The sequence below is a fragment of the Hippichthys cyanospilos genome, chromosome 12 (genome assembly GCF_059441005.1).
Source record: "Hippichthys cyanospilos isolate Australia breed blue-spotted pipefish chromosome 12, RoL_Hcya_1.0, whole genome shotgun sequence".
In the NCBI taxonomy this organism is placed as follows: Eukaryota; Metazoa; Chordata; class Actinopteri; order Syngnathiformes; family Syngnathidae; genus Hippichthys; species Hippichthys cyanospilos.
Genome location: NC_142380.1, coordinates 13,299,016 through 13,313,187, shown reverse-complemented (window position 1 = coordinate 13,313,187; position 14,172 = coordinate 13,299,016). Strand labels below are relative to the sequence as shown.

Below are 14,172 nucleotides of genomic sequence, written 5' to 3'. Positions count from 1 at the left end.
AGCAAAATTGTTCAATAAACACAGTATAGATCTTACTTGTACTGTCCCCAACCTGTAAACAATATTAATTATGCTTGTGTTTAAAATAACTTATAGTCAACAGTCAATTATATAATATGAACATGTGTCATGTTTCATCTAGTAAACTTTCATGAAAAGGAACAAAATACTTGCAACCAATTTCAACGTCACAATGCTGCTATCTATAGGTTACAAAGAAAACTATTTAAACTACAGTACAGTATTCCGTCATTTATTTCTTTGTTTTTGTATATCGCTTTCCATGTCAATAGAATACACCAACATACTTGATAATGTCTACTGGATTATGTTAGTATATGACAATGTGACATTCTATTACAGTAGTTACTACCATTGCAGATTTAAATAACATACAATTGCGTACATAGACATCACAATGATGAATAATATTCAAGTCTCCTTTTGTATTACCAGTAGTTTCTAACCATCCTAAAAGCACACAGTTGTTGGTGCATTAAATTAGAAAGTGAGTAACTGTATGAAAATTGCAATTATCTCCTGCAGTGGAATGGAGTCAGACGATTGCACTTTATTAACTGTGACTAAAAGGTCTTAAAAAAATCCCACACGGCATGGTGTTATAAACATATTGTGCCCCTAAACAGTTTAAGTGAAGTAACTGTTCATCACCGAGTCAACCTATGAGATCGGTCGGCACTTACGTGTTGAGTGTCGCGGCAGAAAATCATTTGCATACAAAGAGTATGAAATACATCTTTGAAGCAAATTGCACTACATTTGAATTGCAGCAAAAAAAAAGTGGCTTTTACACAGATAGCTGAGAGGGAGCAATGTGTTTAAAATACAAACTAAACACATCCGATAACAACAGTAATTACTGTACTTATGCTCGTAATCAAACTTGTAATGGATGGTTTCTGTAAATGGGAATTGACACTATGTAAAAGTTGCCATAAGCTAGTCTATAGAATTAAGGCAGTATGAAACTTTCCACTGACTGTATCGAACACATTAATTGGCAGTTAACATGAGGACAACATCTTGCGTCAAGCTGCGAGGATACAATTACACGAGAGTATGTCAACAGACAGCAAGCTAATAAAGAGTAAAGAGTAGAATGTGAACTGGAGAAGGATGATGATGACACACAGTGAACAGGTGAAACAGATGGAGTGCTTAGAAGAGGTAGAGAGAAAGATACATGATTTTGTTAAATAAGGCCATTAAAGAGGAAGAAAAGTGTTTCAGTGCAAGATCTCCAGAAGGAGACGTTTAAAGTCTCCCCCACACTCAGCGTCCAGGGCATCTTTTAAGGTGACGTCGTACTTCTCCAGGTACATGTCCTTCACCGTCTCCAGGTCAATCTGGTGGATAAATGTGTCGTGAATACAGATACAGTAGGTATCTGTAGGCAAGAAATCGCTGTGTCCATTAGCATGGTGGCTGATTGCAGATTGTAGAGAATTATTGCGACATGTATAGCACGAAACCACACAGTGAAATTCTCATAATGTTCACACCAATATACATACCTCTGAGCGACCCACGATTATGCGGATGAGGGTGCCCTCATCGGTGCCGAGTCCTTTCATAGCTGCGTTAAGGCGCCGAGCAAAGTACAGCTGAGGGTTCTTGGCGCACCGGACTATCCAACATACACATAATACACATCTTGGATAAGAAGACAGCAGTATCACCACTGCCATGCATTTTGACAAATATAAGAAGTTTAAGAATACATGGTAAAGTTCACGATTATATGTGTGATCTTCAAAATCTGTTATGATATTGCACCTATTTGCTACTTGCGTACCTAGAGTGATGTAACAATCTTTTAAGGTTCCTGCAGCCTCAGAGTCAATTGTATCCAAAATATCAGTTCCTGAGAGCTTGAATTGAAAGACGAAAATGTGAGACCTTCTATTAACATACTGTCAAATCCGGTTTTGGAATGAGTGTGTGCACTACTTACTGCCTCATATGCTTTAAAAGTGGCCTGAAGCTGCATGTAGTTCCTGTGTGTGAGGATGTAGCTGAAAGTTGACTCATCTGTGCCAAACATGCCTTCTCCCGCCTGGTGGTTAGAAACAATTAAAAGAAGGAAACCATTCATTTCAAAATGGAGCTCATTAAACGGATTTGGCTTGAAGTTCTTGTCGTTGAAGCAATCTTGTCTTTTGGGAAAGTGGGTGTGATGTCAGGCACAATCAAGCCCTAAGACAGTGCACGATCCATTTCGATTAAGATCTTTTATTGTTATATTACTCACTAGATGTTTGCCTTAGGGCACCCTCAAAAAATACGTGTTTTTTCCAAATATCGCCATCAATAATTATTTGGGGAGAAAAAAAAATCACAGTTATTAAAAGAAAAAAAAATGAAAGGGGTTTCTTGTTAAAAAACGACATCTTTAGGCCATATGCATAACTGCAACCTTCCAGTACTCTATGTACCTTAGCTTTTCAACACACGCACTGCTGATATAGTTTATTTGCCACATATACGAGTATTTCTGCTTCTCTTACCTTTTGAGTAAAAGTGAAGCCAGTATTGGGTGTGTTTTTTAAACCCAAAGCACGTTAAAGTGCGCTGCATGTTTGCAACAGAACTGTATTTAACACTGTGAGGGCTGTCGAAGGTTCTGACAACATAATGTGAGGAAATTTTGTCACATTTTCACCGATGAAATATGCATGTACTGTTCCTCCCACATGCATTGCTATAAATGTACAATGTACATAGTGGCCTTTTCATAGAGGAAGAAAATTGAGAAAAAAAATAATACATAATGAATGTATAGGTGGAAAATACAAGATGGCCGCAGATTGCTTCACTTCACACTTCATTGGAATTTTGAAGCTAAAATGAATGTCTTGGACACCGGTTCCATCACACATTGACCGTTAACTACCAAATGTCAGTTTTCCTGATAAATTGGACGGTAAATGGAATAGATTTATATCGAGCTTTCCACAACATATGGTGCTCCAAGAGAATTTTTCCCCCACTGTGAATGGGAAATATCAATGCAGAGCCCCTCAACAAAACAGCGAAACTTAAATTGCATTTAAAGAAGGGTTTAACAACTGTCTTGGGATTACATGCATAGACGCTTTTGTCACGTTGTGATTTCACGTATTTGTAAGACGTCTCAAAATGTACCTCAAACAAAGATGCGGCGTCCTGTTCCGCTAAGCCCTCATCCACCTCGTAGCCCTCGTCTCTGCTCGCCTGTAGACAGGTTTAATGATTGAGATAAAAATATTTATCTTTTATCTGTATTATGAAATACCAAAGCGATGGATGAGACAACAATATCCCCACATATTTAGTGGGATCATATTCATCTGCAACACATTACTAAAGGAGATACAATATTTTGGAAGTCACAGCGCTACGGCTCGGCTTTGAACACGAGTCATGCTGTGTTTGTCATTTTCACAAGGGGAAGGGAAGGGGTGGGAGAATGAGAGGAATGGAAATGGTATGCAGGCCTAACAATGATTTGGTGTGTCACTAAATATCTCAGTAGGCGAATAAAAGCAAGCAAATCTATTGTATGAAAGATATCTCAAGGGGAGATGCAGTCCTAAGTCTTATTTCCCATTTGGTTTCATGGCTCGTTTTATAACACATCAACACTTTAAAATACCACTCCAAAATTAGGTGAAGGTGAGTAAAAACGTATTTACCTGCAAAAGTGACATAAGGAGATTTTTCACATCGCCACTGGTGTCATCTTCGATGTCAGCCTCCAAGTCACGTTCAAGCACTGCAGAGTTATCAAAGTTAAAATTACTTTGCTTTCACACTTTCCACTTAAATAGCGCATATAATTCAGGTCAAAGGTATTTATCCTTATGAAAAATGATGACCAACAGTAACAAATGTATTATCGATCTCAGGGGACATTTGTCAACATGGACTGACGGGACATAAACATGCGGCTGTCAATATTTTATGCAAAATAAGAACCTACCCTGGGCATAGGCCTCTTTGTAACTGATGATATCCTGAGAGGAGGTAAATGAGAAAAGTTTTATTCAGAAAGATGAAAAGAGTCCAAATCTGTAGTCCACTCGCATTCTACCCATGTATTGTTACCTATTTTTGAGGTACTAGCTTGTTAGCGCCAGTAAATTGGACTTGGACAAAAGCGATGAGAGAAATATAACCAATAAATAACGTGAACGAGTATAAAAAATTACTCTGCCACTTTTCTACTGCTGTTAAGTAGAGTTGCAACAAAAACATGGACCAATTGTAACATTAATCAATTTTTGATAGTCAATGAATCTTCTTTAAACCTTATTTCAAATTGTTCGAATTCTCAAAATTTCAGCTTCTGAACAGTTCAATGTTACCCGATTTCTGGAGTACTTAATGAAAGCAGACTGATTATCTTTGTCTTTGACTCCAAAGTAATGCTTTTAGTTTGAAAAAGAATGACTTACAGTTTTGTCTGTATTCTGATATGTCACGGGACAAACCAGGAACTGTATCATAATTAAAATATGTCATCTGATTCATTGATTAATAGACAAAATAATCATTTTGGTTTGCTTCTTCCAAATGCTAAAAATATTGTGCCAGACCTCATTAGTAGCAGTGCACAGGATCTCCACCAGCACAGCTTCATCTGTGCCTGCCCCCTTCATGGCCTTCCTCAACTCCTTGGCAAAGTAGACATTTGGAGGATCCAACATGGCCATGATGGCATTCTCAAAGCTGCCGGTCAACTCCTTTTTCAGGACCTCCTCTAACTCCTAAGTGAACAGAAATCCTGTAGCACCGTGCGATGATGTTGACGATGGGTGCAAGGTGGAGGGCAGGTACTCACATCATCGTACTTTTCAAAGTAAGCCTGTTTGATTTCCAGACGTTGGACTGCTGAGCGATTGGCCAGGATTTGAATAATGACTTCTTCATCCGTGCCTGGAAGGAGCACAAAGCATTGGTATATTTACAAGCAACTATTCATCCATATATTCAAGTGCAGCCACACAGGAGGACCTTGATCACATTTGTCCTTAAAAAATGTGATCAGTGTACTTATTATTGTGACATTTCATATCTTTACTGTGCATATTTGTAACATGACAAAGCATGCTTTAAAAGAAAATGTTGTTAGAAACTATTTGGAAAATTCCAGCCTTGTGAATAAAAGTTGACACCAGTACCCTTTTCAGTCATAATCACGTGTGGCATCTCCAATAACCAAACCTGTATTTCCAGTGTTTGACGGTTGCAGTAAGGGTGCACAACAGGTGCAACTATTACAGTAGTGAGATAGCCTTGCATTTAAGTGTATTTTCTATTTTCAACACTTTTAAATACGTTTGTTTTGAAGACAGCACCTTAGAAGAAATCTGACTTCAAAAATAAACAAGAAATACTCACCTAAACCTTTACATGCTTGTCGAATAGCCTTAATGTCGGCTGTAACATCAAAGTCCTCAAAAGGGACGACTGTGGGCTAGAAATGAGAAACGTAGTCAAAATATTTCACTTGCAGTCAACAGTAAACAGCAAGTAATTTTGTGGAATAAATAACATTCTTTTCACAGCTTTTTATAACAACCAATACACATGTACACAAGTTGTAGATTTACAAAAACGATACAGAGAAATTCATGTTATGATATTTCTTAAAGAGTATTGTTGTAAGGTGCAGGTGTCTACAGTTGCACTGCATCATCACTGGCCATAATTTTAATTGAATGCTCCTGTTAAATAGTGTCGGACAAAACTGAGCATTATCCTCTTAAATTTTTGGTTAGTATTTTCTTAAGCAAGAAGTGTTGTGGCTTGTGAGTAATTTCCTAGTGTACATGCAACATACAAACGAGTAAAAGAGGTGATTTCAATTATCTTAGTTCATACTACCTTCAACTTTTTAAAGGTGGGTATTAGACAATATCTTATGAGAAATTCAAATCGCATCTGGAAGGAGTAGGAGTAGGTTTGGTCAATGAGCATGACATCCAGGCGGCTTGATGACTGCTGCAGCCTGTGTGTTGCTGAGTCATTGCATCCGCCCAACTTTCCTCCACCCCCCTGTTTATACTGTCCAATGCAGCTTTATTGATTAGTGACGCTTACAAATTCCATATTAGCGCCGCATGCAACCAAGTGAGCATCTCTGTGCAGATTGTCTTTGCAAGAAACGTGCATCTTTTGAAAACAAGTCATAAGAGAAGGTGATCTTGCACTTAGTACAAACCATTTTGTTACATAACAGATTGTGAAACTGTGTATTGAAATATAATTCTGATATTTTTAAGACTTACACTTCTCCAGATACCGTTGAAAACGTGTAACACATATTGTGGAAGTAGGGTTTCCAGTTTTCATCTAAATAAGTGAAAAAGTTTACGATTCAGGCCGAGGGGCAAGGTGTGTCCTTTGAAGGGAAATGACGTGTACCTCAATAGCGCCCTCTTGAAAAGCACCCCCCCCCCAAAAAAAAAAAAAAAAAGTATGTTTTGCCCCGCGCACAGTTCATTTAGTGTACGCATTCGTCTAATGAAAGTGCCAAAAACTTCAAAAACATTTGAGTCCACGTTAACTTCGAAAACCTTGGAAACTTCGGTTAATTAACAATTTCTCTTACCTGCACGTTGCCCATGATGATCTGGAACAGTGTTTGCCGTTAGAAAAAGCACAGCAAGAAAGGTTATGAGTGTGTTTGTAGTGTGTTCGGATGGCGTGGATGACAGCTGTGCTGTGTATGGAGGATATGATGAAGATGATGATGATGATGCTGCTGAGGAGGAGTGCCAGATCATGCAGAGATAAGCCCTGTCCGATGCTGCGGGACTGACGTCACCACTGCGTATTAAGAAAAACAAAACAAAAATGCACTTTGTGTAGTTTTTAAACGATGTCTAAAAAGTGCATTGCATTAAAATAGAAATTAATGGGTAACCTACGGAGGATTGTTTGGTTTAGTTTGTCATCGTTGTGTATGCCGCCATTCTATATTCTTCCACAAGATGTCAGTGTTGTCAAGCACCTAAAAGAACGTTCTAAGACTACCGTAGTCCAAGTCGAATTTAGCTAAAATTGCTATTGAAAAACACTTTTCTAAACTGATAGTCGAAAGAAAACAAGTAGCTTTATCTCCTGACAGAAAAAGGCGAACCTGAACTGACAGCTAGAATATTACGACGGACCCATCTTATGTAGGATCTCTTATTGTTCTGCCACTGCACTTCATTAATAGGATAGATCACGTATGGTAAACTGATGACAAATATACATTAAACATTTTTTGTAGCAATTTAGTCCGTAACCAGTCAACTTATGAGATCGGTCGGCACTTACGTGTTGAGTGTCGCGGCAGAAAATATTTTGCATACGAAGAGTATGAAAAACATCTTTGAAGCAAATTGCACTACATTTGAGTTGCAGCAAAAATAAAGTGGTTTTTAAACAGATAGCTGAGACGGAGCAATGTGTTTAAAATACAAACTAAACACATCCAATAACAACAGTAATTACTGTACTTGTGCTCGTACTCAAACATGTAATGGATGGTTTCTGTAAATGTGAATTGACACTGTAAAAGTTGCCATAAGCTAGTCTATAGAATTAAGGCAGTATGAAACTTTCCACTGAATTTATCGGACACTTAATTGGCAGTTAACATGAGGACAACATCTTGAGTCAAGCTGCAAAGACGCATACAAATACACGAGAGTATGTCAACAGACAGCAAGCTAATAAAGAGTAAAGAGTAGAATGTGAACTGGAGAAGGATGATGATGATGACACACAGTGAAACAGATGGAGTGCTTGAAGAGGTAGAGAGGAAGATACATGATTTTATTAAATAAGGCCATTAAAGAGGAAGAAAAGTTTTTCAGTGCAAGATCTCGAGAAGGAGACGTTTAAAGTCTCCCCCACACTCAGCGTCCAGTGCATCTTTTAAGGTGACGTCGTACTTCTCCAGGTACATGTCCTTCACCGTCTCCAGGTCAATCTGGTGGATAAATGTGTCGTGAATACAGATACGTCGAGCACTATAAGCATGGTGGCTGATTGCAGATTGTAAAGAATTATTGTCACATGTATAGCACGAAATTACACAGTGAAATTCTCATAATGTTCACACCAATATACATACCTCTGAGCGACCCACTATTATGCGAATGAGGGTGTCCTCATCGGTGCCGAGTCCTTTCATTGCTGCATTAAGGCACCGAGCAAAGTACAGCTGAGGGTTCTTGGCGCACCGGACTATCCAACATACACATAATACACATCTTGGACAAGAAGACATCAATATTACCACTGCCATGTATTTTAACTAATATAAGAAGTTAAAGAAAACATGATAAAGTTCACAATTATATGTGTGGTTTTCAAAATTTGTTATGATATTGCACCTATTTGCTACTTGCGTACCTAGAGTGATGTAACAATCTTTTAAGGTTCCTGCAGCCTCAGAGTCAATTGTATCCAAAATATCCGTTCCTGATAGCTTGAATTGAAAGACGAAAATGTGAGACCTTCTATTAACATAACATCGAATCCCGTTTTGGAATGAGTGTGTGCACTACTTACTGCCTCATATGCTTTAAAAGTGGCCTGAAGCTGCATGTAGTTCCTGTGTGTGAGGATGTTGCTGAAAGTTGACTCATTTGTGCCAAACATGCCTTCTCCCGCCTGGTGGTTAGAAACAATTAAAAGAAGGAAACCATTCATTTCAAAATGGAGCTCATTAAACGAATTTGGCTTGAAGTGCTTGTCGTTGAAGCAATCATGTCTTTTGTGGAAGTGGGTGTGATGTCAGGAACAATCAGGCCCTAAGATAGTGCACGATCCATTTCGATTAAGATCTTTAATTGTTACATTACTCACTAAATGGTTGTCTTTGGGCGCCCTCCAAAAATACGTGTTTTTCTAAATATCACTATCAATAATTATTTGGGGAGGAAAAACACAGTTATTCAAAGAAAATAAAAATGGAAGGGGTTTCTTGTTAAACAACGACATCTTTAGGCCATTTGCATAACTGCAACATTCATGTAATGTTCGTAGCCTATTAGCTATTCAACACATGCACTGCTGACATTGTTTATTTGCCATATATACGAGTATTTCTGCTTCTCTTACTTTTAGAGTAAAAGACAAGCCTGCATTGTGGCTGTGTGCTGCATGTTTGCAAAGTGTGCTGCATGTTTGCAACAGAACTGTACTTAACACTACAAGGGATGTCGAAGGTTCTTAACAACTTCATGTGAGAAAATGTTTGAGTGGCATTCAGAGAATCACATTTTTACCCATAAAATATGCATGAAGTGTTCCTCCCACATGCATTGCTATAACTGTACAATGTACATGGTGGCCTTTTCATAGTGAAGTGGCTTCACACTTCATTGTTTGTCCATTCATACAGGTCTTCCACCATTGTAGACTACAACCATAATTGTAATTAGAAAGCTAAAATGAATGTCTTGGACACCGGTTTCATCACACATTGACCGTTAACTACCAAATGTCAGTTTTCCTAATAAATTGGACGGTAAATGGAATACATTTATATCGAGCTTTCCACACCATATGGTGCTCCAAGAGCACCCCCCCCCCCCCCCCCCCCCACTGGCAATGGGAAATATCAATGCAGAGCCCCTCAACAAAACAGCGAAACTTATATTGCATTTAAAGTAGGGTTTAACAACTGTCTTTTGGTCACATGCATAGATGCTTTTGTCAGGTTGTGATTTCAAAGCAGATTATGAATAAGATGTGTATTTGCAACACGTCTCAAAATGTACCTCAAACAAAGATGCGGCGTCCTGTTCTGCTAAGCCCTCATCCACCTCGTAGCCCTCGTCTCTGCTCGCCTGTGAACAGGTTTAATGATTAAGAGAAAAATATTTAAGAGAGGTTGAAATACCAAAGCAATGGATGAGACATGAGATATCCCCACATATTTAGTGGGATTATATTCATCTGCAACACATTACTAAAGGAGATACAATATTTTGGAAGTCACAGCGCTACGGTTCGGCTTTGAACACGAGTCATGCTGTGTTTGTCATTTTCACAAGGGGAAGGGAACGGGTGGGAGAATCAGAGGAATGGAAATGGTATGCAGGCCTAACAATGATTTGGTGTGTCACTAAATATCTCAGTAGGCGAATAAAAGCAAGCAAATCTATTGGATGAAAGATATCTCAAGGGGAGATGTAGTCCTAAGTCTTATTTCCCATTTGGTTTCATGGCTCGTTTTATAACACATCAACACTTTAAAATACTACTCCAAAATTAGGTGAAGGTGACTAAAAACGTATTTACCTGCAAAAGTGACATAAGGACATTTTTCACATCTCCACTGGTGTCAGCTTCAATGTCAGCCTTCAGGTCACGTTCAAGCACTGCAGAGTTATCAAAGTTACAATTACTTTGCTTTCACACTTTCCTCTTAAATAGCGCATATAATTGATTTCAAAGGTATTTATCCTTATGAAAAATAATGACCAAAAGTAACAAATGTATTATCGATCTCAGGGGACATTTGTCAACATGGACTGACGGGACATAAACATGCAGCTGTCAATATTTTATGCAAAAATAGAACCTACCCTGGGCATAGGCCTCTTTGTAACTGATGATATCCTGAGAGGGGGGAAATGAAAAAAGTTTTATTCAGAAAGATGAAAAGAGTCCAAATGTGCAGTCCGTCCGCATTTTACTCATGTATTGTTAAGACGTTTTTCCTGGTAGTAATAAGCAAATTTCTTTTCTTTGATTTTAATTAGGACTATTCTATACTGTGGCTTTTTAGGACAAAATGCATCACTCAAACTCAAAATGAAAATATTTGCTTGCTGAGTTGCCATATTTAATTAAGCGCTACCTAGCTGTTTTTTTTAAACCAACATCTAACTGGCATGTGCGCCTGATATGACATTTAGGCTTGAAACAAGTGAACGTTTTAGCATGTAAATTTTCATGCTTTGATTTTGAAGTCTCATTCTTGTATGAATATTACAATTATAAATTTGTTTCTGCATTTGCGTCAAAGTTGAATGGCGTTTGTACAGTTGACCCTTTCCCCAACCCAAAGCAAAAATCTATGCTAATCAATCAAATAACTATTTTTGAGGTATTAGCGTGGAACTGCCTGTAAATTGGACTTGGACAAAAGCGATGAGAGAAATATAACCAATAAATAACGTGAATGAGTATAAAAAAATTACTCTGCCACATTTCTACAGCTACTAAGTAGAGTTCCAAAACTTAAATTGACCAATTGTAACAATCGATTTTTGATAGTCAATGAATCTTCTTTATACCTTCTTTAAAATTGTTCAAATTCACAAAATTTCAGCTTCTGAACAGTTCAATATTACCTGATTTCTGTAGTACTTAATGAAAGTGCACTGATTATTTTTGTCTTTGACTCCAAAATATTACTTTGTTTAAAAAAGAATGACTTACAGTTTTGTCTGTTTTCTGATATGTCACGGGACAAACCAGTAACTGTATCATAATTAAAATATGTCATCTGATTCATTGATTAATAGACAAAATAATCATTTTGGATCGCTTCATCAAAATGCTCAACATTTTGTGCCAGACCTTATTAGTAGCAGTGCACAGGATCTCCAACAGCACAGCTTCATCTGTGCCCACCCCCTTCATGGCCTTCCTCAACTCCTTGGCAAAGTAGACATTTGGAGCATCCAACATGGCCACGATGGCGTTCTCAAAACTGCCCTTCAACTCCTTTTTCAGGACCTCCTCTAACTCCTAAGTGAACAGAAATCCTGTAGCACCGTGCGATGATGTTGACGATGGGTGCAAGGTGGAGGGCGGGTACTCACATCATCGTACTTTTCAAAGTAAGCCTGTTTGATTTCCAGACGTTGGACTGCTGAGCGATTGGCCAGGATTTGAATGATGACTTCTTCATCCGTGCCTGGAAGGAGCACAAAGCATCGGTATATTTATAAGCAACTATTCATCCATACATTCAAGTGTGCCACTCAGGTGGACTTTGATCACATTTGTCCTTTAAAATGTACTTCTTCATTGTTACATTTCATATCTTTACTGTGCATATTTGCAACATGGCAAAACATGCTTTAAAAGAAAACGTTGGTAGAAACTATTTGGAAAATTCCAGCCACGTGAAAAAAAGTACCCTTTTCAAGTCATAATCAGGTGTGGCATCTCCAATAACCAAACCTGTATTTCCAGTGTTTGACGGTTGCAGTGAGGGTGCACAACAGGTGCAACAATTACAGTACAGAAATAGCCTTGAATTTAAGTGCGTATTCTCTTTTCAACACTTTTAAATATTTTTTAAATACTCACCTAATTCTTTACATGCTTGTCGAATAGCCTTAATGTCAGCTGTAACATCAAAGTCCTCAAAAGGGACGACTGTGGGCTAGAAATGAGAAACGTAGTCAAAATATTTCACTGGCACTCAACAGTTAACAGTAAGAAATTTTGTGGAATAAATAACATTCTTTTCATAACTTTTTATAACAACCAATACACATGCACACAACCTGTAGATTTACGAAAACGATACATAGAGAAATTCATGTCATGACATTTCTTAAACAGTATTGTTGTTTTGTGCAGGTGTCTACAGTTGCACTGCATCATTATTGGCCATAATTTTGGTTGAATGCTCCTGTTAAACGGTGTCGCACAAAACTGAGCATTATCCTCTTAAATTTTTGGTTAGTATTTACTTAAGCAAGCTTGTGGCTTGTGAGTTATTTCCAAGTGTACATACAGCATACAAACGTGTAGAAGAGGTGATTCAAATGATCTTAGTTCATACTACCTTTTAAGATATTAAAGGTGGTTATTAGACAATAAACATCTTCTGAGAAATTCAAATCGCATCGAAAGGAGAATGGTTAGGTTTGGTCACTGAGCATAACATCCAGGCGGCTTGCTGACTGCTGCAGCCTGTGTGTTGCTGAGTCATTGCCGGCAGCATCCGCCCAACTACCCCCCTCCCCCCCTTTATACTGTCCAATGCTGCTTTATTGATTAGTAACGCTCACAAATGCCATATTAGCGCCGCATGCAACCTTATAGGGAGTTGTGAAACTGCGTAATGAAATAGAATTCTGATATTTTTAAGAATTACACTTCTACAGATGCAATTGAAAACGTGTAACACATATTGTAAAAGTAGGTGTACAGTTTTCATTTAAATAAGTGAAAAAAGTTTACGATTCAGGCCAAGGGGCAAGGTGTGTCCTTTGAGGGAAATGACGTGTACCTCAATGGCGCCCTCTTGAAAAGCACCCCCCCTCCAAAAAAAAAGTACAGTATGTTTTGTAGTGTAGGCATTCTTCTAAGTGAAAGTGCCAAAAACCTCAAAAACATTGAGTCCACGTTAATTTCGAAAACCTTGGAAACTTCAATTAATTAACAAGTTCTCTTACCTGCACGTTGCCCATGATTATCTGGACAGTGTTTGCCGTCCAAAAAAAAAAAAACACAGCAAGAAAGGTTATGAGTGTGTTTGTAGTGTGTCCGGATGACGTGCATGACAGTTGTGCTGTGTGTGAAGGATATGATGAAGATGATGATGATATGCTAATGAGGAGGCGTGCCAGATCCTAATACAGAGGTGTCAAATTTATTTTTGTCTCGGCCCATTTTGTGGCGAGAACTTCCTTCATTGGGCCAATATGTTGAGGAAACCAAGTCGATTTTAAATAGTCTCATAGTGTTATTACTGTACACAGCAAATTGATAGCTTAGTTGTTTTGAAATCAGAAGCAGTCTAGTTTGTTCATTTATTGTTTACTGTAACAGAACAAACCAAAAAATCTCAACTTTATTTTTCATTATACACGACAAGCTAAAGTTTTGGAACAGAGTTTAGCAAGCAAAACTTACATGATTTGCTTTCACGGGCCACATAAAATGACATGGCGGGCCGGATTTGGCCCCCGGGCCTTGAGTTTGACATCTGTGTCCTAACGGGTCTTATTGCAGGATGTAGGACTGGGGCACGTAGTTCCAAAAATGGCACCAAAAGAACTACACACCCTCGTCCCGATAGGTACATAAAGCTATATTAGAGGGTGAAATGAGTCTAACGTTTACGTCGTAGTTACTATATATCTAATTATATTGTGTATATATATATATATATATATATATATATATATATATATA

General features: G+C 38.1%; 2 protein-coding genes across 4 annotated transcripts; both read right to left on the bottom strand.

The window, feature by feature from the left end:
* Positions 1-232: 232 nt before the first annotated feature.
* LOC148414960 (annexin A13-like) lies at positions 233-6,785 on the bottom strand. 2 transcript variants are annotated; one of them, XM_088429374.1, is made up of 11 exons: positions 6,617-6,785; positions 5,404-5,479; positions 4,844-4,938; positions 4,599-4,769; positions 3,983-4,016; positions 3,696-3,775; positions 3,166-3,234; positions 1,976-2,077; positions 1,817-1,892; positions 1,536-1,648; positions 233-1,367 (listed from the first exon to the last, which is right to left on the bottom strand). In XM_088429374.1, exons 1-11 carry the CDS (start codon positions 6,629-6,631, stop codon positions 1,248-1,250), a joined length of 951 nt encoding a protein of 316 aa, XP_088285500.1. In that variant the 5' UTR covers positions 6,632-6,785; the 3' UTR covers positions 233-1,247. The 2 variants fall into 2 exon arrangements, with proteins under 2 accessions (XP_088285500.1, XP_088285501.1); XM_088429375.1 differs by having other exon boundaries at positions 4,599-4,766.
* A 1,024-nt stretch (positions 6,786-7,809) lies between these two features.
* LOC148414959 (annexin A13-like) lies at positions 7,810-14,029 on the bottom strand. Of its 2 annotated transcripts, none has more exons than XM_088429377.1 (11): positions 13,431-14,029; positions 12,334-12,409; positions 11,841-11,935; positions 11,596-11,763; positions 10,596-10,629; positions 10,309-10,388; positions 9,786-9,854; positions 8,572-8,673; positions 8,413-8,488; positions 8,132-8,244; positions 7,810-7,987 (listed from the first exon to the last, which is right to left on the bottom strand). In XM_088429377.1, the coding sequence occupies exons 1-11, from the start codon at positions 13,443-13,445 to the stop codon at positions 7,868-7,870; spliced, it is 948 nt and encodes a 315-aa protein (XP_088285503.1). In that variant the 5' UTR covers positions 13,446-14,029; the 3' UTR covers positions 7,810-7,867. The 2 variants fall into 2 exon arrangements, with proteins under 2 accessions (XP_088285503.1, XP_088285502.1); XM_088429376.1 differs by having other exon boundaries at positions 11,596-11,766; positions 13,431-14,023.
* Between the last annotated feature and the right edge of the window lie 143 nt (positions 14,030-14,172).

Bases quoted from the DNA above. Each gene is read 5' to 3' on its own strand.
- LOC148414959 (XM_088429376.1), bottom strand. The intron at 11,767-11,840 runs GTGAGTACCCGC...CTGTTCACTTAG, and splicing joins ACTTTGAAAAGTACGATGAT to GAGTTAGAGGAGGTCCTGAA. The intron at 8,245-8,412 runs GTACGCAAGTAG...TATGTTGGATAG, and splicing joins AGATTGTTACATCACTCTAG to TCCGGTGCGCCAAGAACCCT.
- LOC148414960 (XM_088429374.1), bottom strand. The intron at 3,776-3,982 runs GTAGGTTCTTAT...ATAACTCTGCAG, and splicing joins CAAAGAGGCCTATGCCCAGG to TGCTTGAACGTGACTTGGAG. The intron at 3,235-3,695 runs GTAAATACGTTT...ACCTGTCTACAG, and splicing joins TCCTTATGTCACTTTTGCAG to GCGAGCAGAGACGAGGGCTA.